At 44.2% G+C, this 27,107-nt stretch overlaps 1 protein-coding gene and 1 long non-coding RNA gene across 2 annotated transcripts; both read left to right on the forward strand.

Moving 5' to 3' along the window:
- The first annotated feature begins 711 nt into the window (after positions 1–711).
- On the forward strand, positions 712–25,053 carry LOC110366857 (peptidase inhibitor 16). Its single transcript, XM_036143333.1, has 6 exons — positions 712–1,140; positions 18,351–18,501; positions 18,625–18,692; positions 20,217–20,326; positions 23,300–23,391; positions 24,532–25,053. The coding sequence occupies exons 1-6, from the start codon at positions 871–873 to the stop codon at positions 24,942–24,944; spliced, it is 1,104 nt and encodes a 367-aa protein (XP_035999226.1). The 5' UTR covers positions 712–870; the 3' UTR covers positions 24,945–25,053.
- Positions 25,054–25,066: 13 nt separating this feature from the next.
- Positions 25,067–27,107, forward strand: LOC118564587. The gene is made up of 2 exons (XR_004931954.1): positions 25,067–25,668; positions 25,733–27,107. It is a non-coding gene; the product is annotated as an uncharacterized LOC118564587 (long non-coding RNA).

Genomic DNA, 27,107 nt, shown 5'->3' on the forward strand with positions numbered 1-27,107 from the left:
ACTTGACTAAGACATCATTGATGGGAGAGCGATTGTTTAACGGGAAAGTTACTTCCATCCTGGGAGAGAAATGAGAGTGATTAAGGTTGAATTTGCAGTAAATATGTTACTTACTGCTCCTTTAAGCTTGATTTATGCGCATTATCTCACTGAGATCCAAAAACTCATTCTGATTAAACAAAAAACATGAATCAAGACACAGAACTCAGGTTAAATAAGGGAATAAAATATGATTTTAAAACAGGAACAAGTTCCATAGGAAGATTTCTCTATTTTTCTTTAAACAAGTTAAGATTGAAGCTTTTTTCCTCAACTTTTGGGAAAATCCAAGCATGTTCAGGGTCAGTGAGGGGGTCAGGAACCATCCTGAAAACAGCCGCCTGTTGGAGCAGAGTAGGACCAGGAGACACAGAAAGAAATCCTGCCAATAAAAATGAAACAACAACAAGAGGACAAAAGGCTGAGGAGAGACGGCGGGTGGGGCTGGGGTTGTTTTCTGGTACCAGGCAGAGCGATATGCATGAAATGTGAGTCGGCCTGGGGGCTCCCAACTGATGACTGGATCTCCTGACTCTGAAAGAGACTCTCCCCGCACCATTCAGGGGGTTCGCTCTGCAGCAGGTTTAACTTAGGCTGGCTCATGTGCTTTCTGCAGGCGGGGGGGGGGGGGGGGGCGGACAGATAGAGGGAGGATCCTGGCTCGCCTGAACCCGGCCCATACACAAAAAGACCTGCAGAGCCAAGAGAGGGAGGCACTGAGGAGGACAAGACTCTCCTGACTGTCAGAGACAGCAGCCCATTGTCCACACGCTCACATCCACTCTGGACCGACCGCTTCAGGATACATCCCTCTGGACGGCGTTACCCATCATGCATCACAGGAGCCTGTCTGAGCTGCAGGGGGCCTCGACCCCACGGACTGCCCAGGATGGAGCGTCTTCATGGAGGTCCAGGACCGGGATGGGATCCGGCCTCTGCAGCCTGCAGAGGGGAGCTTGTTTCTGGGTGTGTCTGCTGCTGGGGGCCCTGCTGGTTCCTGGAGCCCGGAGCCTCCTGAGCCAAGACGAGGAACTGCTGGTGGAGCTGCACAACTACTACAGAGGACAGGTTTCACCCAGCGCCTCAGCCATGCTGCCCCTGGTAAGAACCTCAGATCTTCCCAAAGTTACTGAAACAGCCTGAGAGGAGAGAGGTAAAGCCGCGTGGTTTCATCTGCACAGCTGCAGAGCAAAAGGACCGAGATTTTCTTTTCTTTAAGGTTAATAATGTGTTTCACACCTTCTCATCAATCAGCTGTTCCCTCATTTCTTTCACAATTCTTCTAAAGTTCTTCCTGCAACAAACTGTCAGGAAACGTTTCTCATCCAGATTCAGCTTCAGGGAAGATTTAAAGAAGATTTAAAGTCTAAAAACTGAAACATTTGTGTGTTTTTTAAGTCTCAGGGACTCATTTCAATGTTTGCTTCATCAAAAGGTCCGATTGCAGGTCCGGCTGTCAGAACATTTCCATAAAGTTCTTTCAGAAGACTTTCCTCCAGAACCAGTTTGTAGGAAGTTTAAACCAAACAAGCTGCTGATTTCTACAGAAATGTTCTCTGAGACGTTCATGTAGAACCTCTCCACTGGTACCGGGTCAGAACCGCTTTCCCCTCAGAACTGTCTTAATTCTTGGTGGCACAGAACCAACAGGCGTCTGAAACCTCCTTCAGAGATGTTGGTCCATGTTGACGTGATGGCATCCCACAGCTGCAGCAGATTAATGGGCTGAGCATCTGTGATGAGGTTCTGAAGTCAGCCGGACCCAGACCTGGTGACTGTGGAGGCCTCTGGTATCAAATGGTCTCACTGGCACTCAAGAACCATCAGAACACGGGTCCACTGGGGTCAAAAAGGGACGGAGATGGTCAGCAACCATAGTCTGGAAGGCTGTGGTTAAAAGACACTCAGCTGGTTCTGAAGGGTCCAAAGTGGGCCAGGAAACTCTCCCCCACACCAAGGTACCACCACCAGCCTGAACCTCTGATCCAAGGCAGGATGGATCCAAGTTTTTATGCTGGTTCCTCTTAATTCTGACCCAAACATTTGAATCTTGGAGCTGAAACTGAGAATTATCGGACCAGGCGATGTTTTCCCCGCCTGCTGTTCTCTGGTTCTGAGCCTGGATTTCCTGATCTTAGCAAACAGAACCTGGTGAGGTCTTCCACTGCTACAGGACATCCAAACAGATCAGCAGGTTCTGATACACTTGGACCCGGCCGTGTGGTACCAACAGGCAGGCCACGTTTAACGTCTCATTTCTTGGTTATTTTGATGCTCAGTTTGATCCTCGGCAGGTCGCCTGCTGTTCTGTGATTGGCTGATGAAAGGTGGTGGGTGTGGCTGACGATGATCGCAGAATTATCTCAGTTTTACGTTTAAATTAAGGAAGAGTTAGAAATAATTACAGCAGCTGGAAGCTTCAAGCAGCACTTTGGACCTTTCAGACCAGAGCTGCAGGTCTCTGCGTGGTTCTTCATGCTCCTGAAGAAATACTGACGCAGACGGACTGAAACACCGGTGGGGGGGGGGGGGGGGGGGTGTCCCTATAGGACCAGGTGGTCCTGGTTCTGCTTCTTGTTCTGGACGGTGGTAACTAACCCGTCTGGAATTGTTTGGGATGTCTGAGACAGGAAATAGGGAGATTTCATTTTGTTGTTGGATTTGAAACAGGAAAGTTTGGGTCTCTCATCTTCATTGGAATTTTTATTTGAAATACCGACAGTTGAAGCGAACGTGTTTTTGCCGGCGACGTCACCACTTTTGCCTGACATATGGAAGGCAGTTCGCACAGCAGACAAGTCAGAAATACAACAGTACAATGGCGCCCTCTAGTGACGCTTTCACCTCCCTGCTACTCCAGCCTCCTCAGTCCTTGCTTCTCCAGGTTTGGTCCTTTCTATTTGTCCCGGTAGTAATAAATGGCTGAGTCAGAAACTCGCTTTGCGTCATCTCGTTTTCCGTCACATCGCTCCTGTGTTGCACCTGTACAGGTGAATATCACGTAAAACAGTCGCTCCAGTCACGTGTGAACACGCCATCAGTCATAAATGAACGAGTTTCTGAAGGTTTATTTGATTATGTGTAAAACCAGATCTTTTGCACATGAATCCCGTATAAATCCCGACTGTCAGCTGATTGTGATCCAGAGTTCTGATTAACCAGAAGAGCAATCGGGTCACTGCTGAGAGGAACCATCCTGCTGGTTTATCTTCCAAACCCAGTTTCCATCAGCAGGATGAGGTTCAGCAGAGGTTGGCTGAAGCTTTCTGACCCGAGCCGATCTGTGTTAGATCACCAGTCAGGAACAGGATCGGGTTCTTTGCGTGAGACGTCCTGTAGGACAGCCAGCTGGACCTCAGGACACACCAGGATGGACCCAACGAGGTCTGCTAACATTCATCAGGTCAGGATCAGTAGAAATCTTCATCAGACCTCCTTTAGTTTTGGTTCTGCTTCACAAAGTTCTGTGAAATCTGACCTCAGACTGCTCTGCCAATAAATATGACGTTTAATTTGTTGTAATTCATAACTTTTTTCTTTTTTAACAAGCAAACTGAGTTCAGGCCGATGTCAGAGAGAAATGAGGTGATCTGCGGCATTTCAGATAAACCAGGAGGACAGAAGGGAGAGGCTGATACTGAAGTAATCATTATTATGTAGAAATGTCAAAGTGAGGAAATGAACACCACTAAATAAATCTGTTCATACAGAACACAAGTAAAAAGGCCAAAAACAAGAGAAACAGAAACAAAAGGATTCCAGCAGGAAGCAGAAGGCCTATAATAACCGGTTCATCAGTGGAGAAACCAAACATGTCATTAAAGGTGCCATGACATCACTGGAGCGACGGCGGCGCAGGAGTTAGCGAGTTCGTCCTGTACCTGGTGGAGAAGACACTTCAGCCGCACCACCTGCTGACGGAGGTCAGAGGTCCGGTGGCGCCGCTGTATGCAGGCGTAGGGACATCGTGAAGCGCTTCAGGGTCGTCTGACTTTATAAAGTACAGCCCATTTTACCATTTATCCCTGTTTAAACCATTTCAGTTAGCTGATTATCCTGCATATGTAAGTTCTCCAAAGAACTTCATTTAAAGAACTTCCTTTAAAGAACTTCATCAGCTTGTTGTTTTGTCAGGCCAAATGTCCGTCCTCATTGAAAGGGTCGGGTGCTATAATGAGACGCAGCTCTGATTGGTTACAAAGATTTGTGGAAAACTGGTCAAACGCGTCCACCCAGAGTCTCTCAGAGGTCCAAACTTAGCCTAGAACTTCCTGCCAGGAGTCTGAGCTTCAGCGTTATGCAGATCGTTGCTGACAGCGACTCTCAGGGATTACACGGCAGAAATCCAGTGGTAGTAAAGAGGTGTGGTTGACTCTGTTGCTGGGTGTGATGCTGTCTTTTAACAGATGTGATTAGTTGTGCGTCATGATGATGAAACTTAGCAAAATTAAATAATTGTCACACAACATCCTCATCACCATTCTGAGTCGCTTGTCATGTCTCCGCTCCATTCTGCTCATTTTACTCCATCTACCTGCTATTAACGCCTCTCACCTGTCAGCATTTAGCCAGAGGAGCACCATGAGACGTAGAAAGCAGAGCAGCTGCTGCGTCCTCTCAGCTCTGGGAGGAGAACAGAGAGCTGAAGGTAAAGTGCTCCCTGGATCCTGGAGCCCAGAGGGACTCAGAGGCTGGTTGCTGCAGACCAACGAGTCTTTTTCTGCTTCTAAGCTCCAGCCTGGAAAGTGAGAAGCTCTCCGTGCAGCAATCAGGAGCCAGAGAGGAGCCGGCGTCGCACCAGCAACCTTTCAGACCAGCGTTTTAGGCTCTGATGCTGACATCAGCAAGAACTATACAGAAAATACTTTCCGTCCTCCTTTATATGTTCCCTCTAAGTATATAGATTGTATTTTATTGTACTATATCTTCTCTAGAGTGTATTTTTGTATGTTTTTCAGCAACATTTTCTAATCGTGTTGAGGTGGTGGATCAGCGCTCCACTCCGCGCCATTCGGCCATTCTTGTAGTCTGCTGGGGGACGGTGTGATGAGTTGTGTGGGTTAACACCCAACAACAGAACATTTTCTCTTATCCACTTGTAGCTTTGGCTCGGACAACAAAATCCCAGCAAAAAATAATAATGGCGGTGTCACGATCCTGGACCAGACCTCTGCAGCACAGACTGTGACTGTTGTTCAAAAAGACATGATAGAGAACAGAAACAAAAGCGAACGGCTCGGAAAATGTGACCCAGCCAGAATCTAAAGACGTCTCTGCAGCTCCTGGACGGACGACATCCAGCCTTTACACGTCAAACCGCATTTAAGGGCTAAAAAAGTGAAGAAATGTCAGCAAAAAGTTTGGTTGAGCTCATCTCAGGTGAGTCGGTGCTGGAAGTGAGCCAGAGGTAACCCAGACGAGGCGGGGCCAGATGAGGCGGGGCCCAGAGGGGGCGGGGCTAAGAGGAGGCGGGGCTAAGAGGAGGCGGGGCCCAGAGGGGGCGGGGCTAAGAGGAGGCGGGGTTAAGATGAGGCGGGGCCCAGAGGGCTGAGCTGCCTCTGGAGGTCCGGCAGGCTCCATCTCTTTCTCTTTTTAAAACCCGTTAAAAGAGACTTTTTCCCCAGAGTGAGTTGGTTTCTGTTCCATTTTAATTCTGCTGTGGCTCCCATGTATTAATTCATCGTTGCTTTATTGTCTGATTCCTGCTGTCGGCCCTTTGCTCAGCTGTCCTGTTGTGCTTTAGAAATAAAGTGGCATGGCGCGGTTTGGAGATGCTCTGTGCAGGAAGAGCCGTGTCTGTCTTTGGATCAGCTGCTAATCAGCAGGATTCCTTCGCTCTTCATCGTTTTGGGTGAAAACCTCTTTTGCTTCCTTGCCTTCAGTGTCTCCTGCAGGGAGATGTTCCTCTCAGGATACAGGAACCAACACCGGTGGCTTCAGGAGAGCGTTGAATAAACGCAAAGATCTCCTCAGGCTCAGTCAGTCTGAGCCAGAAACTCTCCAGGTTCTGATTCTGACTCTTGATTATTGACTTTTATAGTTGATGCACATCTGGATAGAAAGGAATTGGAGCAGTTTGGGCCCAGGCCGTGTTTGTTCAGATGTTGCTGGACGTGTTTCTGTGGCCAACCAGCAGCTTTGAACCCTGAATGTCACCTGAATATTACTGAAAGGCTCCTGCATGCACAGTCAGAACGTAATGGACTGGTTCTGGGTTCAGAGGAGGAGGAAAAGTCAGACTCTGGTCTGGTGCATCACTTTCAGTCCAAGAGAACCGAGTGAAGACCTGGACTCATCAGAGCTGAGAATCTCTTCCACGCATCAAACTCGTGTTTCCTCCTCTGACTGTTGGGCTTCTTGTCGGTAAAACTGCTGCAGCAGCGCATTCCTGAGCGCATGTGGTTTTCCATCAGCTGGTCAGAAGATAATTAGAGCCACTGCGGTTAACCGGCACCGCTCTGACCAGGGTGTTAATGTGCAGAACCACAGGGCTGTGGCCAAGGACTCATCAGCAACACATTCAATTAGTCCCGTATAATTACATGGAGGGAGGACGCGGCGCTGGAATGTGCTTCACGCGCCGCCATCAGGCGGTGAAATCATTTTTACCTCACTGGGCTCAGAGGAGTCAAATAAACCGTTTATTCTTAATGAAGTGCAGAAATGATTCAGTTTCTTTTACAGATTTGATCATCAGAGAATTTCTGCAGCTCACAGCAAAAAGTATTCACTCTCCAGAAGTTTTTTTTTTCCTCATTTTGTCATCAGCCACTAACTGCTGGTTGTTTGTTGGGATTTTTTTTTTATGAAACGTTAAATAGTTGTGAAGTAAAAGGAAAATACAAATAGTTTCTCTTCAGTTTTAGCTCCAGTTAAATGTGGTTTAGGAGTTTGTCATTTTTGTCCCTTCTTTGTAAAACTGCTAAAGCTCAGTCACATTGAATTTCCAAGTCTTTAGTTCTGGACTTTGACTAGGCCATTCACACGCATGAATCTGCTCTGATCTGAACCATCCCAGCATCTCTGGCTGCAGCTTCAGGGAGGTTCTGCTGCAGGAAGGAGAACCTCCACCCCAGTCTCAGGACTCTGTTTTAAACCGGACCAGAACTTTCCTCTCCATGATGCTGGTTGTTCTCTGATGTTCTCTGAAGAACCTCTGAGGCCAGAGGCAGAACATCTGCAGATGACCCAATATTATACTGACCCAATCTGTATAATATGATTGAATTTGACTTTATAAAGTGCCTTGAGATGACATGTTTCATGATTTGGCGCTATATAAATAAGATTGAATTGAATTGAATTGAATTGAACATCAGGGGTTCAGTTGCATGCAGCTGGACGACCCTGCAGTTACTGATGAGGAAGCTGGATTTTATTTCCTTTTATCAGTGAAGGACTGAATCGTAATGCATGGCACACGTTTTAATTTGCATTTGGAAAAATGTTCCTGAAAATGTGTTCCTGAAATGTAACAATTATAAATCATTATTTCTAAGAACTCGGTATTCTGAAGGTGGAGGTGGGATTATGTCAGGAATCATTACTCAGCTCTTTACAGCTGTGATGGGAAGGTTGACCCTGAAGGTCCGTGAGTCGTTTCTGTGGTTTATGATGTTCGCTGTAATGTGTGAGAAAAGTAGAAAGCTGGGGGAGAACATCCTGGAGAGGCAGATATGTTGGTCTGGAGAGAAGAGAAGTGGAACAAGAGAAATGCAAAGAGCAGAGATGTTGAAGGCGGATGAGTTTAAGAACCCTGAGATCAAATTCCCCAAAAAATGGGCCGAGCACAGGAAGAAGTTGAGGATCTGCAGCTTGTTGCTTTCTGGGTTGGATTAATGAAACCTAAGAGGGAAAACATTACATTTGTCCAGCCTTAGCGTGTTAGCAGCGTCCCTGATGGGAACATGAGGACTCTGATGTTTTCCTGTAGTCCTGCTGTTTCTGCTGCTGTTTCTGCTGCCTCCCTGCATGCAGCACAAAACTGTCCATCAGTGACTTTTACAATAAAAAAGACCCTAAATCTTCTGCTAAAGATGTGTGCAAGTGAAAATATTTTTTATGAAGCTTTGCTTTTTCTGTTGGAATCCACAATCTGCCACAGTTAAGGGCTCATTATGTTTTATTGCTGTTATTTGGAGCCGTATTTATTGCCTATTATTTGCGTACAGCTGCAGCTTTCAGACCAGGAGAATTTAAGAGTAATACTAGAGCACAATAGTTGGAGCTGGTCCAGTTCAATAAGCCTCAACCACAACGTTAATCCAGTCAGCTCTCAGGTTGGCACCAAAGTGAAGTTCGGAGCTGATTTCCGGGGAATACTGGGAGTTTCCCCCTGCGGACCACTTCCAATTATTAACAAGAGGAGGAACGCTGTTGGGAAACCATCGCGGAGTCAGAGATCTGTGTTGAGCAACCGGAGGAGTGCCGGGGAAGTCAGCCAGCTCACTGTTTAGATAAGGAGAAATGAAAATTAGCTGCAGAATGAAGAGCTGCTCAGAGGAATGTGTGTGTTTGTCTCCAATCAGTGTTTGGATTTATAGAAATGGGCGGCGTTGAACCTGAAAAGGTTTTTAGACTCTCTCTGAAAGTATGGAGGCCGCACTGGGACAAAAAAAGGTGTTTTCAGAGCAAACAGCTGTGGCGTTCTCTGAGGGGTAGAAAGGTTGTGGAGAATATTAAGGAATAATGATTTTTATGGAGTTTTTTGTTTTCTTTACTTGCAGAAAGTTTCCAGTAAGGTGACGTAGCGGCCGACCAGCAGGAGGCTTTAGAGTCATAAATCGTCTCAATGAACTCTTCAACTTATAATAATTGAACTTTATTGATCTCACAATGGAGAAATTCACTTCTGCATCTTAACCCATTGGAGAGCAGTGGGCTGCCACTGGGGAGCAATCTGGGGTTAAGGGTCTTGCTCAGTGACCCAGAATGGCAGCTTGTGGGAGTTGAACTCAGAACCTCTGGGACTGAAGCTCTGTGCTCTAACCACTAGGCCACCACTCCTCCACTTTCCTCCATTCCTCTGTTTTCTTTAGGTTTTTAATCTGCAATGTTGAGATATTTTGAAAACTCAGCAACTTTTTTCAGGTCTTTCACTTGTTCCCCAAAGACTATGAAGAATATCTGGTTCTGCGTTCGGCTCTCAGGCGTTAAACTGAATTTATTTGTGTTTAAAGCTCACCAGGCGCTCTGATCCAAAGGTCACAGATCATTTTTATTAAAAGACGTGTAGATCTTCACATCACGCTGCAGTCTGTCCTCATGTTGCTCTTTGTAACCCGGCCTTAGCCAGATTATTAACATCTGTTTACATGCGGTTTGTCACAAAGTGAAGAGAATCTGAGATTTTGATAGAAAACGCAGACGTTGTGCTTTTAATGGTCGCCGCACTCAAAGCACAAAAAGTCGGTGTTTGAGGTCCTTAGACTCTTTAAACTCATCAGTTGTAAACCAGAGAGCGATACTTCGCTCAGAACATAGAACAGAATGCACTTAGCTGTGGCTTCATCCAGCTTTCCTGTTCCTGCACCCCCCCCCCCCCGCCCCCCGCCCCCCCAGCTTCCCCATCCCACAAAGTACCAACAGAACCACAACATGGCTCAACCTTTGATGGTGAGGACTCAAGTCTTCTATTAAAGATAGGAGAGAGCTATACATCATCAATAACCTGTCCCTATTGTCATGGTCTATGGAGTCGTTGCTGGAGCAAAGGTCAGACAGGCAGGTACTGCACTAAATATTATGCACTAAATATTATGCACTAAACATCGTTCCTTTAAGCCAGGCCGATAACGACCCTAACGACTCCTCGTTACAGAGGAGTGGACCAGTTTCTGTCCAATCTGCTGCTTAATGACTTTAACGACCGCCCATTACTAAGGGGTGGACCTGTTTCTGCTGAATCTGCATGTTATCTAAGCCATTACAGGCCTTTGTTAGGCAGTAGTATAAAGCTTGTTACTCCACATTACTCCAGACTTTTTGAATTGAGAAAGCTTCCTGGAGAGGAAGCGAAACGTCTTCAAACTACTGAAACAAGTCCAGTTGCTTTGTTTTTTACCTTTTTTTTGTAATGACCATGACCTGATGACTGAGAATCTTCACCAGCATACTGCACTAAATAGACATGTTTGATGAGGGATAAGCAAAAGAAACAAAAATAGACCCCAACAGAGCAGAACCAGAGTTCAGGAGGTTGGCGGCACAGGAACCTGATGGAGGAGCTCTAAAAACTGCTTCACTGCTGGAGTCCATGCAGAAGCTCTGGAGGTCCAGAGAAGGCTGGAGCTCAGCTGACTGGAGCAGAAGATGCAGGAACCCTCAGAGCTCTGGAGGACGGTCTATGTGGACGTCTGCATCAGAGGGGCAGAAACATGCTCTGTTCACAACATCCTCACAGTTTACAACGTCCTCGTTCCAGATCTCTCCTCCACCTCCTCTAGTCTTCTCTCATTACCTCAGGGAAGTTCAGGCTCACCCAGTTTACTCAGAAAGCCACCAGAGTTCCCCCTGCGGTTCACTAGACCAGGGTTCCCAAACGTTCCTGCCTGCGACCCTGAAATCACAGACCGCCTTTCAGGCATTAGTTTAGTCCAACTACTAAATCTTTTCAGCACATTAGCATCAAATCATTATTAGTATCAGGATTTTTAAACAACTTTATTATCTTGATATTTGCACTTTATTTTGGCAATTAGTACAACTTTATTTTTGTAATGTTATTCATTCTTGTCCACCTAATTTCATGACTTTATTCACACATTTTCCACACAAAAATGTGTATTAGGGCCATCATGGATTTAAGAATATTGGCCATGGAGCAGTAGATTTACACAAAAAAACTCAAATACTTGAAGCTCAATTTCGCCCATTTGTGAGAAAAAAACTTGGATTGTTCTCTGATGTCATAAATATTAAAGAAAAACAAAACCATATCATTCTCCACATTTAAAGGCAGACATTTGCTGAATAAAACTAGGATATTCTCTGACATCTCATCTCGTGACCCACCTGGGGGTCCTGACTTTGGCAGCGCCTGCACTAGAGCAGAGGTCTTCAGAACCACATTAGCTTTCAGTCGGACCGGTGGTGCTGAGCAGCGTTAATGAAAGACAGAAGTGGAAAAAAAGAAGAAAAATAATCTACAAACTAAGTGGAACAATTCCCTAAAAGCAACAGAAAAGCTTTAACGTCTAAGAAGATAAGTTTGGGCGGATCCGATTACAGAGAGGACCGAGAGAAGAAATGACCAAGTTCTGGTTTTAGTTTGTGTTGGAGAGAGAAAGAACATCTGTAAAGTATCGCCAGAGTGATTCCAGTTCAGAAAGATGTTCATAAAACTGAAGCCGGTTTGTCAGGATAACAGACAGAAGCAGCTGGAAAACATCATGAGGTCCATTTTAACCAGAGATCAGCAGAGAACCTCATTAGACCCAAACAACAACAACAGGGTAAAACCGATAGGAACCAGGGGTTCTTTCCATTTTTATACTTTATATTTTCCTATCTGAACATTTTACATTTTAAGACAGCAGGAAAAGAAATAAAGGAAAAAGCATTAAAATCATGAACAGTTAACTAGAAGATCCAGAAAACAGTGAATGTGACCAGGTGACTGAAAACATCAACCTTTTCTTCCTAAAGTCTTAATTAAAGGTCAGTTGCTCCAACCCCTGATTATCATTGAAGGTGCATAGAGCAAGTTTTTATGAGTTAAATATTAAATTTTTTTCCCCATACTACATGCCTCTTCTCCCATTTACAACACTGGTGTCATTTGAACTTGTCACCAGACGTCTGCAAAAAGTCTGGAAATGGCGCTTCGCACATTAAACAATATTCTTCCACGGGTTGATGGTTGGAGGGTCCCCGCTTAGATGCTGTCAACATTATTTTTGAAATGTATCCTTCAGATTTTGATATTCTTAAAACTATAAAACCCGAATAAAAAGATAAGCAGCTAAATTCAATATCACAGCACAAAACCTCATAAAATGGTTTAAGGAAAGGACAAAGTTAGGATAGTTTTAAATTCGTTACATCCTACATTATCTAGTAGGAGACGTTATAAAGTAATCCCTTTCCCATCGTACGTAACTCCGGCCCAGTGGAGCTGGGTCATAATCAGAGTCATATACCCGCTACATTAAAGGAGCAATAAGCGAAATTTAATTATTTTAGAAAGAAAGAACAAAAAATAGTGATGTGAAGAACTAAAGGTGTCTTTTTAGACTCTGTAAAGTTTTATTCAGCAGTGTATCCCACCACCAGACTTGGGTAGCTGGCAGGATTTGAATCTTATTCCAGGGGCTTTATCCAAATTAAGCGATAAACAGCTTTATACCACTCTCTAAACTGACTCTTGGGGATTTAAATTGGTAAAGACTGAAATAAGGAGAGTAATCTGGACAAGTTGCAGGAGGAAAAATCCTCTTTTATACATGCATTGCTAAGTAGTTAGTTTTCGCCACACAGCCCTGATAAGACCTTTGTTAGTACTATCCCTAGATATTTATTAAAGACCTGCCTCTTAGTGAAGATTCAGCGTTGGGTGGACCTTCAGTGTTGAAGGTGCAGCCTGAAAATCCTCCTTATGTCTGCAGCAACTCCATCATCTCTGATTTCTGGATCGCTCAAACCAACCAACACGTCATCAGCATAGAGGCGTATTTTATACTCTGAGCCTCGTACTGTACGTTTGAATCTGGCCCTATAGTTTGAGCAAGTGGTTCAATAAACAGATTAACTAACCCCGTCCTAAATGTTTGGTCTCCTGTTGGTTTCTATTCCTGAAATAGGGCATAATGCGTATAATGTTATAATGAAGTTTCTATGGAAGCCATTACTTTATACAGAAAGTCACAGAATTAAAGGCTTTCTCTGCACTCATACTTAGCATGATCACTGTTGCATTTTCCTTTTTATATGGACCATTATATGGAGGGTCCTCTTTATATTGAGCCTGCCTGGGAAACACGCTTTATTCTGTTTATTCTGCTCAGCAGATCCAATCACAGAGCAGAACCGGACCAGGAATAAAATCGCCTCTGCCGGATAGCTGAGGGGAAAAGGTCTCCCGGCAGGATCTGGACTCTGCTGTGAGTTCTGCTTGCAGCTGGAGAGAAGATTATCATAAAATCCTGTTGCTTCATGCAGGTCGCTGAAACGAATCTGCCTCGGGTCAAACACAACAATAAAAGCTGCTGGAGGAGTTTATGCTCAGATATCTGGTTCTGCCTCCCGCTCACTGAGTTTAACAAAGGCTGTTAGGTCCAAACTTCCCTGGTTCACACTGAGAGGACTTCTCACACATCGCACAGTGACGTTAAGCTGGGATCCTTTAACAGGCCGTAAATAGAAACAGGTGTAATTCTTTTTGGCCTAAAGAGAAATATGTTGTAAAAAAGAGCTGTGATTTTGCCACAAAGACAGAAAAATGTGTGCAGAGGCAAAGCTGGATTCTCCTGTGCTCGCTAATTGTTGCGTCGTTTGAATCTTGTTTCTAGATTAGACTAAACAGGTGAGGACCCAGATGGGAGGAGCTTATCTGGCCGTAGTGGGCTCCACATGCAGACCAGGCATGAGGATGAAAGTTAATACCGGGGCATCAGGGGGGGCACCAGGCGAGGGGCAGTGATGCTATCAGGCAGTAACTGCAGCGTCTGGCAGACAGATATGAGGGGATCTCCACCGACTCAGAGGGGTCCAGCGGACTCATCAGATGGTGCTACACCTGGAGAAGGTAGATGGACGTAACATTGGGCTCAAGCGTCCTGCATGAGGGGAGAAGGGATTCTGGAAGACACCGTGGGGCAAAAGCACCAACAAACATCTGATTCCTGCAGGTTTTAGCACAGAGCAGATGAGAAACAAGATGGAGTCTTTTCCAAACTGCACCAAACAACACGCAGACATCTGTTTTAAGCCGCATCGCAGCGCTGAGGTCAGAGCTTTTACCTTTGAAGCAGAAACGCAGTCAGCTGTGTGCTCTGATGATTCAGCAGGGAGGAGCCACATGCATTCATGACGACCTGAGAGCCGTAACTCAGAGCGGATGTTAAGGGAGGAATGTGGAGCACAACGCTGACTCCTACCTCCTGACAAACAACCCCCCCCCCCCCCACACACACACATAGCCATGTCTCACATACCAACAGAGGACCTTGCAATGGCGTGCATTAATTTTAAACCCCCTCTGAAAGTAACCCCAATCTAAATTAAATTCACACCTCAGTCCTGGACCTAGCCCCAAAAAAGTGAGGACCAGCTGAACATCCTCACTTTCCAAAAATGTCCTCGTTTCGCTGATAAAATACGAGAAACGGTCCTCACTCAGCAACAAGTACACACACACACACACACACACACACACACACACACAGACTGTTGTCCATTCATTGTTTTTTTTGGCAGCACTGATTGAAACCACGAGGCGTGGCGCTGGATGACTGACATCAATGTGTGTGTGTGTGTGGGGGGGGGGGGGCTGTTCTGTTGAGAAGTTAGAAGCAGTAAATATCTTACCTGTAACAGAAGAAATCTTTCTTTATTTTCTTTATTTGGACTTTTTTATTTAAACCTTTGTTTTACCAAGGAGGTCCCGATAAGGTTGAAGATCTCATTTTCAAGGGAGTCCTGTCTAAGATAGCCAGCAGCACTATAATTAACATAGTTATACACACAAAATAACACATAATAGTCGTATGAAATACGTTTAAAAGACAAAACTAAGAACAACATGCATATAATGTGATTAAGTTTGTCTACTCAGGATTAATTTAAACCCTGTCAGAGTTTTAGAGTCTCTTATCAACAATCTGCAACATATTCCACACAAAACAAAAAAAATCCTTTTAACACATTTCTGCAGCAGATAGAGCTGAAAGCAGCAGGAAGTCACATGATCAGAAAGAGAAGGAACTCTTCTCCTATTCGATTAAAACACATTTCATTATTGAGTGCTCTTTAATAGACAGACATATATTAGAAATTGATGTATAAACATGTTATTTCATAGTGAAATACTTTGTTTTATGCTCTTAAACAAATACCAAGTGGTTTACAAATCAATACATGTATAAATTAATACAGTTTAAATTTTAGTAAAGAAACAAGTTGGTTTATTCATTTAAATTAATTTCACTCTCTCACACATGTACCTGAGGCTTCTCTACACATCAACAATAATGTCATCATATTTCTGCGTACTGTGCATGCACACATGGATTCACACAGTTTTTAAAGGCCTCAAAAAATATTCTTTAATATTTCCAGGTCCTTCCAGTGTGACACCGTTACACTACCCTGCTTTGCAACTAGGGCTGGAGCTTCCTGCATGTGATGGCACCCTGTAACTCTGATATTTCATTTGGCAACAAGATTCAGCCTTAATTAGTGAAATTCTGCAGTAACAAATTAATAAGCATGAAATTATGGTCCATCTGTTGGGTTTCTGCTTTGTTCTCACCAAATAAAAACTCATCTTCAGAACCGATCTCAGCCCAAAATGCTGATCTGTACCACGTGATCTACTTTCATCAGTTATCCCTGGTTACTGCAACCATAAGTTGCAGAAAATATGTGTAAAGTTGCTCCCTCTGCATTTACTCCCATTGGCAGCATTCAGTAGAAGAGACCCATCCAATATGGCGCCGCAGCAGCATGATTCGCTCCAGCACGTAATGAGGTTTCTACATACATAATATCTATGCTTAGAGTGACGCTCAAACTGATCCTGGCTATAAAAAGAAATGCCAGAGCATTTATGTCAGCAGGTTATTTACTGCTGCACAGTTTTATGCTATATATGCTATCTGGCAGATTAATTTATCTATCTATCTATCTATCTATCTATCTATCTATCTATCTATCTATCTATCTATCTATCTATTAGTCAATTTTATAAATCAATTTATTTTTTGGGTGTAATGCAACCATAAAATTTTGTCATCATCAACAAATGTAGCGGGACGCGACATAAAGACGATACAACACTTTTAAACTATTAACATTGTATCTAACTTGCAATACAATGAATGTTAAAATGTCTAAAAATCCCTAATATATATATATATATATATATATATATATATATATATATATATATATATATATATATATTTTTTTTTTTTTTTTTTTTTTTAAGTATCTAAGAATAACATTATCCAATAAAGGGTATATATGTGTGTTATATGACGTCCCGGCAGATTCAGCCTGAGGTCAGAGCCTGAACTCTCCACCTCAGAAACCCAGCGGCTCTTATCCGGGCCCCTCAGAGTCGCTGGGTGGACCATGAGCTCGTCTGTAGCCCAAAGCACCCATACTGAGCCGTGCTGAATCAACTTGCTGTGAAGCTGCAGGGACTGAAGCAACGTTGGCAGGAAGAGTGGAGCAGAACTTAGTGTCCTCCTGCTGCTGCAGACGTTTCTCTTAGTTTTTACACAAGCAGGGTGTCGTTTGTACTGCAGATGACTGAAACATCTCTGCTGACCGCATCAGATCCATCCGAACTGGAGAGGAAACCTGATGAGGCTGCACGCTGTGGTCAGGGTCAGAGGTCCGGCCGGGGTTGGTGAGGTGACAGCGTGCAGCCTCTGGTTTTATCTGCATGTAAAGGAAACAGGTGAGAAGGCCTGAGAAACTGGATACGGATGGATAAGTTGTCGTGGCATTCAGAAGTCCTGACTCAGCAGAAAATGTCCAAAACAATCTGCTGTTTAGACACCAAACCTGCTTTTAGTCATTTCCTCACCAACTATTAACTCACAGCAGAAAAGAACAGAGTCAAAGAGCTGTGTTAGAATCACAGTGGAAAAGAAGTTCCAGCATCAGCTCCCACATGAACACAAAATCACAGCCAACCAAAGCAAAATGAATTCAAAACACGCAGAATGCAGAGGATCCTGCTGATGAGTAACGGACCCACGGCACAGAACCCAACAGGAAATGTTTCCGGAGCAACACGTTCAAACCACGAAGTGTAGAAATAAATCTGGAGTTCCTCCTCTAAGGCTCCTCTTCATGACATCTGCATGCCGGCCACATGTCGCTATGCGTCTGTCCGATATCAGCCGCGCTCAAACTTCCTGAAGGAACGGATTCATCTCTCAGGTCACGACTCGGTTTCCGGACCCAAACGCTGCCGAGGCGGTCCGCTGAATCCAGCCTAGAGTCGGTGGGGGTCATGAAATGGGCTCTGATTGGGCCCTCAAACCATCAGGGGACTCCTTTTAAAGCTTCAGCACAGACCATGGATCTAAAAGAAACTCAGATTTAAAAGAATCGCCACATTTATTTAGTATATAGAGATGAATAATATTCCATTGTTTATCCTGCACTTGCTGCTATTGCACTTCTGCTTAGACCTAAACTGCATTTCGTTGCCTTGTACCTGTACCTAGGTAATGACAATAAAGTTGAATCTAATCTAATCTAATCTAAAAGTGTAAAATGTTAACCCCAGTTTCTCCAGGGAATTAGGCATCAACTTAATGCACCACATTAGAATAACATAAAAATTACAATATGTTGAATAGGGCTGGACAATATAGAAATAAAGCATATCTGTAAAATGGAAATCATATTGGATCGATATTGATAATTATCTTGTGCAGCCCTGGACATTTATGCTGCTGGTTAATGAACTGTTTTTCAATAACGAACACTGAATTCAAACTCAAACCTTTATTCTTTTTTACCAAAACTGTAAGTTTTTAAAAATGAAAAAGAACGTGTGATCTCTGAACTCTGTGAAGGGGGCGGAGCTTGGTTCCTGGGTCTGCGTTGTGATTGGTTTGGAGGATGTAATGATGTAATATTAACCTACATGGCTAAAATGCAGAAGGAAGGAAAACTGTTATTCTATTGACCTTATTTTTTATCATCGATTTACGTCTATTGATCGATTGATATATTTTTATTGAATCATCATTCAGCTCTAGTGTTGAATATTGAGCTGATGATGATGACTGTAAAGGACCCCCCCACTTCACATGACTGAACTGTAACATCTGGGTTACTAAGCTCTATATCAGGTATCTTAGATCCATCGATCCAGATGTGTTTTCAGACAGCGGGCTTTGAGTGACTGATGTCTGGAACGTCGGCTCATCAGGAGGGTGGAGGACATCCTAGATGGGACGCCCTGGATGGGACACCCTGGATGGGACACCCTGGATGGGACACCCTGGATGGGACACCCTGGTGTTAACAGAGACCCAAACAACCCTTAATGAGCCCAGATGGGTTAAAAGATCTTGGATCTACTGGGTTCTTCTCCCTGCTGATGGTGTAAAACTTTATCTGTGCAGAAATGGGACCCGAACCTGAAGGTGCTTGCGGAGAACTACGCGGCTAAATGCATCTGGAATCACAACCCAGAACTGGAGGACATCGGAGAGAATCTGTTTGCCGGCACCGGGCCTCTGGACCTCAGCAAGGCTCTGGAGAAATGGTTCCTGGGTGAGTCATCTCTCTACACACCCTTATTTTCTGTTGTTTTCCTCAGAACCAGGCAACAGAGTTAGTGAAAACGGCTTTTTCTGTTGTTGTCACTGAGATTTTAGACGACTTTTCTCTGTGCAGAACGCTTGGATTTTGATTACCAGAACAACAGCTGTGAAGAAGACATGATGTGTGGACACTACACCCAGGTCAACACACACACACACACACACACACACTTATTTAAAGTATATAGTGAGGACTGTACCTTGTCTTCCATAGACTTCCATTCATCTTGAAGCCTTTCTATGGCCTAACCCTAACCTTTATGGATTTAGATTTCACCCTAACCTAAACCTGATCGACCCCATGATGCTAAAACTGAGCTAGCCCAGGATAAAAAGTGTAAAAGTCCTCACTTTATAAAAACTGTTTGAAAAAAATGTTTTTGCTGAGCTGCAAGTACAAGAACAAACACACGCTGGTGTATATATTGTTGTGAGGACATTACATTGACTTCCATTCTTTTTCTATTGCTTCGTATTCCCTAACCCTCACGGCTACGTACCTGACACTAAACTTAAACTGAACCGGTGTTGGCACCAGATCGGCTCTGGGCCCGGCGCCTTCTGATGACGTCACTATACATGATTGGTTTAACGTTTGCACAATTGCGCAAAACATTGTGATTGGTCTGGACAACTTATTAAAGTAATTATAGCGGGGTGTAGGTTTTATTCGAGAGCGGGATTGCGGTTTGTAAACGGACAATTTTACGAAGAAATTCTCCGTGGTCCCTGCGCCTCCTGATGACGTCACATTATGGCAACACCACTCAAACAAACTACATAGAGCCCGCGGTCTGCATTTGTAACTAATCAATTTTATTTAGTTAATTTAGCGGTTTCTTTTTTCTCAAAAGCTTCAGGCTTAAAGATGAACAAAGAAAAATGTGAAATCTTAGCAATTGAAAATAATCAACCCACTTTAATTGATAAAAATTAGGTAAATATTTTGGTACAATGATTAACAAGGACCACACTAGAAATGATAGAACACATAGTAATATCAGTAGAGAAAGGAGGAATAAACGTTATTGATTTTAAAGTGATGAATGCCATGATAAAATTAAAATGGCTGCAGATTTTTATTAAAAATTAAAAGAGTTTATGGTTTAGTTTCCCTTCACAACTTTTTTTTTTTAATTGGAGGAAGGAAATTTCTCTTAAGATGTAACTTTGATTAAATCGTCAGACTACCACAGAAGTATTCCAAAATGACGTTAAAAGTTTTCATGCCTCGATTATTTTACTGGAAAATAACCGTAAATTAACAAAATAAAATGTATTTGTAACACATGGAGACCGCAGGTGTAATGTAGTTTGTTAGAGTGGAGTTGCCATATGATGACATCATCGGGAAGCGCAGGCCCTCCAGGCTGATCTGGTACCGACACCAGAGCCCATTTGCTTTGTGTGGACCTTGCAAAATGTCGTCAAATTTCCACACAACATTGGCCTACTGTCACGTCTTGGTCCTCATAATGATAGCTATACATGCCCACACACACATCTTTATTTAAAGTATGTAGCGAGGACTGTGGCATGTTCTGTATGCCTAACCTTTATGGATTAATATCTCCCCCTAACCCTTAGCCCAGAATAACGTGAGGACCAACAAAGACACAGAGTGGGTTAACTCAGACGTGTCTGATTGAACTGTGTGTGTTACAGATGGTCTGGGCCGACACTCACCGGGTCGGCTGTGCTTTCCACCCCTGCCACACCATGTTGGGACTGCAGTGGGAGAACGTCTCCTTCCTCGTCTGCAACTACTTTCCAGCGTCAGTTCTGACACGGCGACACGTCCACCAAACCACACAGAGCCCACACAGGGAAACACGCACTCCTCAGGTTTTACAGGCACCACAGGCGGCTGTACGGGTCAGCGCCCAGCTCTGAGCACTAATCACCGGCTCACGGATCGCTATAATTCAATTCAATTTTATTTATATAGCGCCAAATCATGAAACATGTCATCTCAAGGCACTTTACAAAGTCAAGTTCAATCATATTATACAGATTGGTCAAAAATGTCCTATATAAGGAAACCAGTTGATTGCATCAAAGTCCCGACAAGCAGCATTCACTCCTGGGGAAGCGTAGAGCCACAGGAAGAGTCATCTGCATTGTACATGGCTTTGCTGCAATCCCTCATACTGAGCAAGCATGAAGCGACAGTGGGAAGAAAAACCACCCATTAACGGGAAGGAAAACCTCCGGCAGAACCGGGCTCAGTATGAACGGTCATCTGCCTCGACCGACTGGGGTTACAGAAGACAGAGCAGAGACACAAGAGAGACAAAAAAGCACAGAAGCACACATTGATCTAGTAATCTGTTCTACATTAGATGGTAGTAGCAGGTGAGCCGTCTTCTCTGGATGATGTCACAGTTTACAGAACGCCAGACCAGGTGTACCTACTATGAAGATAAAAGAGAGAGAACAGAAAGTTAAAGCAGAAATGACAACACATAATGCATAATTGAAGAACAGTAGAACTCAATAGAGTGAGAAAATTAGATCCTGATATACTCCAGTAACCTAAGCCTATAGCAGTAAAACTATAAAGGTAGCTGAGAGTAACATGAGTCACTAGTTATAATTTTTGTCAAAAAGAAAAGTTTTAAGCCTAGTCTTAAAAGTAGACGGGGTGTTTGCCTCACGGACCAAAACTGGGAGTTGGTTCCACAGGAGAGGAGCCTGATAGCTAAAGGATCTGCCTCCCATTCTACTTTTAGAGACTCTAGGAACCACCAGCAGACCTGCAGTCTGAGAGCAAAGTGCTCTGTTAGGAACATACGGGGTAATCAGAGCTCTGATATATGATGGAGCTTGATTATTAAGGGCTTTATACGTTAGAAGGAGAATTTTAAATTCTATTCTTGATTTAACAGGAAGCCAATGAAGGGAAGCTAAAATTGGAGAAATTTTATACTTTTATACTCTCCTGTCTCGTTCAGTTCTGTATGAAAGCATGGGGAGAAATAAGTGAGTCGATCTGCTGCTCCTACAGGGTCCTCCCGGTGCTGCTGTGTTGATTTACTGATCATTAGAGCAGGAGTTTGGTCAGCTTGTTGCTCTGCAGCTTACTGACGGTGGTTTGCACAATGCCAGGGTGGAAAGACATCAGCAGCAACCTCAGAGGAGCATCTTTTTCCATCCCGTTAATCCAGGAACTCTCATGAAAGCCATCCCCAAACGATCTGACGTCCATTGCTCTACAGACAGAGCGATTACTTCCAAGAGAAAAACATCTGAGACGGATGACAATCTTCCAGGGAGTGGAGGTCCCAGCAGATTCAGCCCAAACCTAGACTAGTTAGGTGGTAAAGACCATGGCAGCAGGACTTAGGTGAAGGACAACATGGCTGCTTATAGAGACACCCAGACACCCAATATCAGCATAAACTGTCAGGCACAGTGGTGGAGGGATGATGATGCGGGCTTGTCTTGATGTCACAGGATCTGAACACCTTGCAGTCCCTTAGTGGACCATCAAGTCCTCCATATTCTGGGGTCAAATGTGTGTCCATGTGTCCAACAGCAGAAGCTCGGCCCAAACTGGGTCATCAACAGATCAATTGTCCCGAACAGCAGGTCTATAACTCAATGGCTGATTAATGGCCTAGTCAAAGTCCAGACCTCGGTCTGACTGAAATGCTGCTGAGCAGAAACCTCAGTGATCTGGAGTGACTTAGAAGGAGATAAAAACACAACGAGAAGGTCAGTCAGAACACGGCTTTGTTCTGGGTTTCCTAGCTCTACCATGCCCGGCAAACGTATTCACCCCCTTGAGTTTTTGCCTCTTTTTGCACATTCCAACCTGTAATTTAAATGTTTTTTGTCTTGTTTTATGTGATTGATCTGCTCAAAATAGTCTAAGTGTGTGAAGTTAAACGACAAAAAAGAAATATAGAATAAAAAAATCAACAAAAGCTGCTGTAAAGCTCCCCAAAGATTCGGGTTCAGCCATTTAATTTCAATAGTCCACCTGTGTGGCGGGTCACATGACCTGTCAGCATAAACACACCTTTCCTGAAAGGTCCCAGCAGTGCAGCTAAGAAGACCCAGGAGCTCCAGACAAGATCTCCAGAGCACCATCTGATCCATCATCTTCTAATGCACTGAGCCTGGTTCTGGTTCTGCTGGAGGTTCTCCTCCCTGTTAAAGGGGAGTTTTCCTCTCCACTGTTGCTTCATGCATGCTCAGTATGAGGGATTGCTGCAAAGCCATCAACAATGCAGACGACTGTCCACTGTGGCTCTACGCTCTTTCAGGAGGAGTGACTGCTGCTTGGAGAGACTTGATGCAACCTGCTGGGTTTCCTTAGAGAGGAAACTTTCTCACCAACCTGGAGGATCTGATGGAAGCTGACTTTGGAAAGAACCTTGATGATGAGATGATGTGATGTTAATTGGAGCTATATAAATAAAACTGAATTGAATTGAATTAATAGAAAGCAGCTAGTGCCACCAAGAGAGGGCTGCCCACCAGAACTCCCAGACCGGGCCAGGAGGGCATTAATCAGAGAGGTTGTGTCCAGAGGACCAGAATCAGAGCTGGGTTATAGAACAGTCGTTGAAAGCTGAGCTGTAAAACTTCTACCGGTGCTCCTGCTACAGCGGCGCTCCGCCTAGTGGACGCCGCTGATTCTGGTCCAGATGGGTTTTGACTGAGCGGGGGATGCGATCAGCAGTAACCAGAATGGTTGTGGATCTCCATCACAGCGTCTCTGTCTGTGTTTCTGTGCTCAGAGGGAACTATGAGGACCAGCGGCCGTACGTGGAGGGGGACTGGTGCTCCAGCTGCCCGGAGAACCTGCAGAAATGTGAAGACAACCTCTGTGGTATGAGATGCTCTCATGATGTCTCTGTCTCTGAGTCTATTCACCACACCAAGTTATATGACAGAAGAAAATACCATGAATTTCTCTAATTTCTCTGCCTTTTCCCCTTAAACGGATTCTAAAATGTGTCTCAGCCCAGGTTGCATGTCTGCAGTCTGAGTGAAAGCCGTTTTAATAGAGATGACAGAAACTGTAGTTCTGATCCAGGTTCTGGTTCCTGTTCGGTTTGGTCCGTGATCCTAAACCAGTCCAAACTTTTCAGTACATGGGCAAAAATTGTCAAGTCAAAGGAACTTGGGGGTTAAAAGATGAAAACCATTTTTTTTACCTGCTCTACAAAATATAATTTTAAATACATAAATTAGTCATAATTCAGCAGGAAATGAATTGTAGATCCAAAGGTCGAACAAGGGGTTTTCCACAATTGTCATTGTCCAGTTTGAAAATTATTTTTGAATAATTTAATTTCTCTTTAATAATAATAAACTGAACTCTTTTTGGTTTAGCAATATAAGAACAGAATTTGGGTCCATTGTTCTCTGAACACACTTGCTGTTCTTAACCAGTTTTAATAATTGAATTCAAAGCAGATTTTAATGCACCAAAGTCTGCATTTGAGTAATTAAATGTTATTGGATAGATGTTACTATGAAATTAAAGAGAATGTCAAAAGTGTGTTTAATAAAAGATGAATATTTTGTGTTGTACTTAACATTTTAAATTGTAGGATTTCAACTTTTCTGTCACAATTTGGCCTAATTAAAAACTAAAAGCTTCCATCTGCATCAGCCACCTGTGTTAGTGGACGGGGGGCTACAAACGGCCCCCAGCCCTAAAACTTCTTCTGGACTCAGACAACCAGCATTTAGACACAGGAATCATCTTTGGAGGCCATCAGATATTTATATCATCTCTCTTCGGCTTTTTAGCTGTAATCCTTATTTTTTAATGCATTCTCTCTTCATTAAATACCAAATAGCTTAGCTATTTTTCTATTTTTGTTTTACCTCCATCGTTCATTCTAAATAAAATGTACTTTAGCATTTAACTGTCATAAAACCTGATTTCTCCTTCTCCATTTCCTCGTTAAGGAGTCTTTACTCTCTGTGGCGGCTAACGCAGATATTTTCTCTTTGGTAGTTCCTGACACGGAGGATCCAGAGGAGGTCACCGTTACCGCCTCAGATCTTTCTCCAGAGGCCAGTCCTGCATCGACACATGAAGCCATCGCTGAGACGTCTGCCAGTACGCCCAGAGCTCCCATCATCATCACCACCGTCTCTGCAGGCAGCGCTGAAGACACGCCTCCACCAGGAACCACCGAACAGGACGTCTCCTCCACTCACCTGCCATCATCCAGACATCAGGAGGAGGAGGAGGAGGAGGAGGAGGAGGAGGAGGAGGAAGAGCCGGAGCCGACGGGGAAGAGCATCATCAGGAAGCAAGAATTATGGAAGAAAATAGAATCTCAGAGCAAAGCATCTGCTGGTTCTGTTTCCACACCGTCGGTCCTGTTGGCCTGTCTGACTGGACTCCTGACTCTGTGGCTGTGAGGAGAACCAGGAGGGCAGTGGAGGAAAGTTCACGGTCGCTGATCCACCCTGCAGAACCGACGGCTTCCTCTGCGCAGCAAAACGGACCCGTTAACCGTTCCCTGTCCCCAGAAAATACGACATCTGTTTGAGGTCTGGACTGAAACCCGGGTCAGAGAACGTTCTGCAGAACCCGCTTTGGGCTGAGTGGAAACCAGAACCATCTCAGTCCAAGACATGGAGATAAACGTTCTGCTCTCACAGGAAGTAAACTCAGAGTTTTAAAAATAGAACAATAATTGTCCCTGGAAGCAGGATTTTCCCCTCACAGCTGAGAATTAGAAAGATTAATTTGCTTAAAACTTTTTTCCATAATAATCAGCGTTCACATCGGGACATGAGAGGCTGAGGTGTAGTCAGTATCCTACCTACGAGGAGTCGGGTCAGGGTTAGGCTCCGGTTCCTCTCCCTGGTCCAACACGCCTGGATCAAACAGTTACCAGCTCCACACACATCCAGGTTCTAACGAGTCCTGGTTCTGACCCGACCCAATTAGAACAGCAGCCATTCAGGACTGGAGTCAGAATTACGTGCCTCAGATGTTTCTCTCGTTAAACACACCTGATTAAACGAGCGGGTCTTTAACGGGTCCCTGTAACGCTTACTGACCAGGCAGGGAGCCGTTTGACTCAGGTGTGCTGAAGCAGGAACAGGTAGAAGCAGGAACAGGTAGAAGCAGGAACAGGTAGAAGCAGGAACAGGTAGGAGCAGGAACAGGTAGAAGCAGGAACAGGTAGGAGCAGGAACAGGTAGAAGCAGGAACAGGTAGGGGACCTCCTGATGTGATCATGGTGCTGGTTTCATCACCCAGTGAAACGTGTCTCTCAGAGTCAGGCTGTAAAAATCAGGTTACTGCCAAGGACCAGGCAGTGATGTCAGACGGGACACAGAGGGTTCTGTTTAAGATGCAGAACCTTGTTTAGTCCTCACTGCTGAGCAAAAAACCACAAAGTCATCAGCATACAAGGAGATTTGGCTTCTTTGAAAGATGCCTAATTGGCCCCGGTGTGCATCATGTACTATGGGATGCATCTGCTGGAGATTCTCTGGCAGAGACTGAGCTTTGTCCCAGACGGAGGGCAGGTAGCCAGATTACTGGGGTAGCATGAGGGAGCTCTGTCTCTTTAAAATGTGGCTGAATGAGTTGGAGCAGAGACCGATTGAAAAGAGCTCTTCAGAACTGGACTCCACCGACTCTGCAGCCTCTGATCAAACTTTGTGAAGTTTAGGGTTTTATCGCCTTTAGACGGACCCGACTCTTTCCTGATTGGTTCCCGCTCTGAGAAGCTGTCAGCTCTAGAAATGACTCTGACTACTGCGGGGAAGATACTGACTCCTCACCCTGCTCCACAGAACCACAATCCAACAGAACAGAGCTTCCCTTTATTGGTTTGATGAGGCTGATGTTCTTCAAAGCCTCCTGCTGCCAGTTACTGATCCACCATCCTGCAGCTATGCTGGGGTTAATTACTGGAGAAAAGACATCTAATGGAAACTTTATTTGGACATTTGAACAGAACTCAGTCATAATTTGAGTGAATTTGGCTGTAAAATCAGTCCTGGGATCAGTTTCCCTTCCCTTCCAGGTCCGACGCTGCGTTAACAAGTCCTTTCCTCTAAAACCCGTCTTTAAAACATGAAGCGTCAAACCTAAATTATCTGCAGATAGTTCCTTTACCTGAGAGGACACATAACATCCCAGTTAGTCCGGTTAGGTTTGCTGTGTCGTTTGTTTCCTGGAAGACATAATTTTCTCTGAGGAATATAGCTTTATGATCTTGTTGCTGGTGATGAATATTTAAATGGCTTCGGACCATCTGATGATCAGCAGTGTGTCTGCAGGGTGACGAGGGTTTAATTAGGGGAGAATCATCTCATTACGGCTAAACCAGCAGAAAACATCAAGTTTCTGACGTTTAATTCCAAACTGGATGCAGCAGAAATCGTTTGAAAATGACGGCCCTGTTTCTGCTTTTACTCTCTGACTGGAACTCGACACAAACTAATGATTTACTCATCTCTGCATCCGTGTCAGCAGGAATTACAGCAATTAACTCAAAGATGATGTAAATGTCTGTACATACCATGAATAAAGAATGAAACATTTGTTTCTTTTCAACGACA

Source organism: Fundulus heteroclitus, chromosome 1 (assembly GCF_011125445.2).
Source record: "Fundulus heteroclitus isolate FHET01 chromosome 1, MU-UCD_Fhet_4.1, whole genome shotgun sequence".
In the NCBI taxonomy this organism is placed as follows: domain Eukaryota; kingdom Metazoa; phylum Chordata; class Actinopteri; order Cyprinodontiformes; family Fundulidae; genus Fundulus; species Fundulus heteroclitus.

Excerpts from the sequence above, each read along its gene's own strand:
- LOC110366857 (XM_036143333.1), top strand. The coding sequence starts at position 871 with ATGCATCACAGGAGCCTGTCTGAGCTGCAGGGGGCCTCGACCCCACGG. Across the intron at positions 18,502-18,624 it reads TCTGGAGAAATGGTTCCTGG|AACGCTTGGATTTTGATTAC; the intron begins GTGAGTCATCTC and ends TTCTCTGTGCAG. Across the intron at positions 18,693-20,216 it reads TGTGTGGACACTACACCCAG|ATGGTCTGGGCCGACACTCA; the intron begins GTCAACACACAC and ends TGTGTGTTACAG.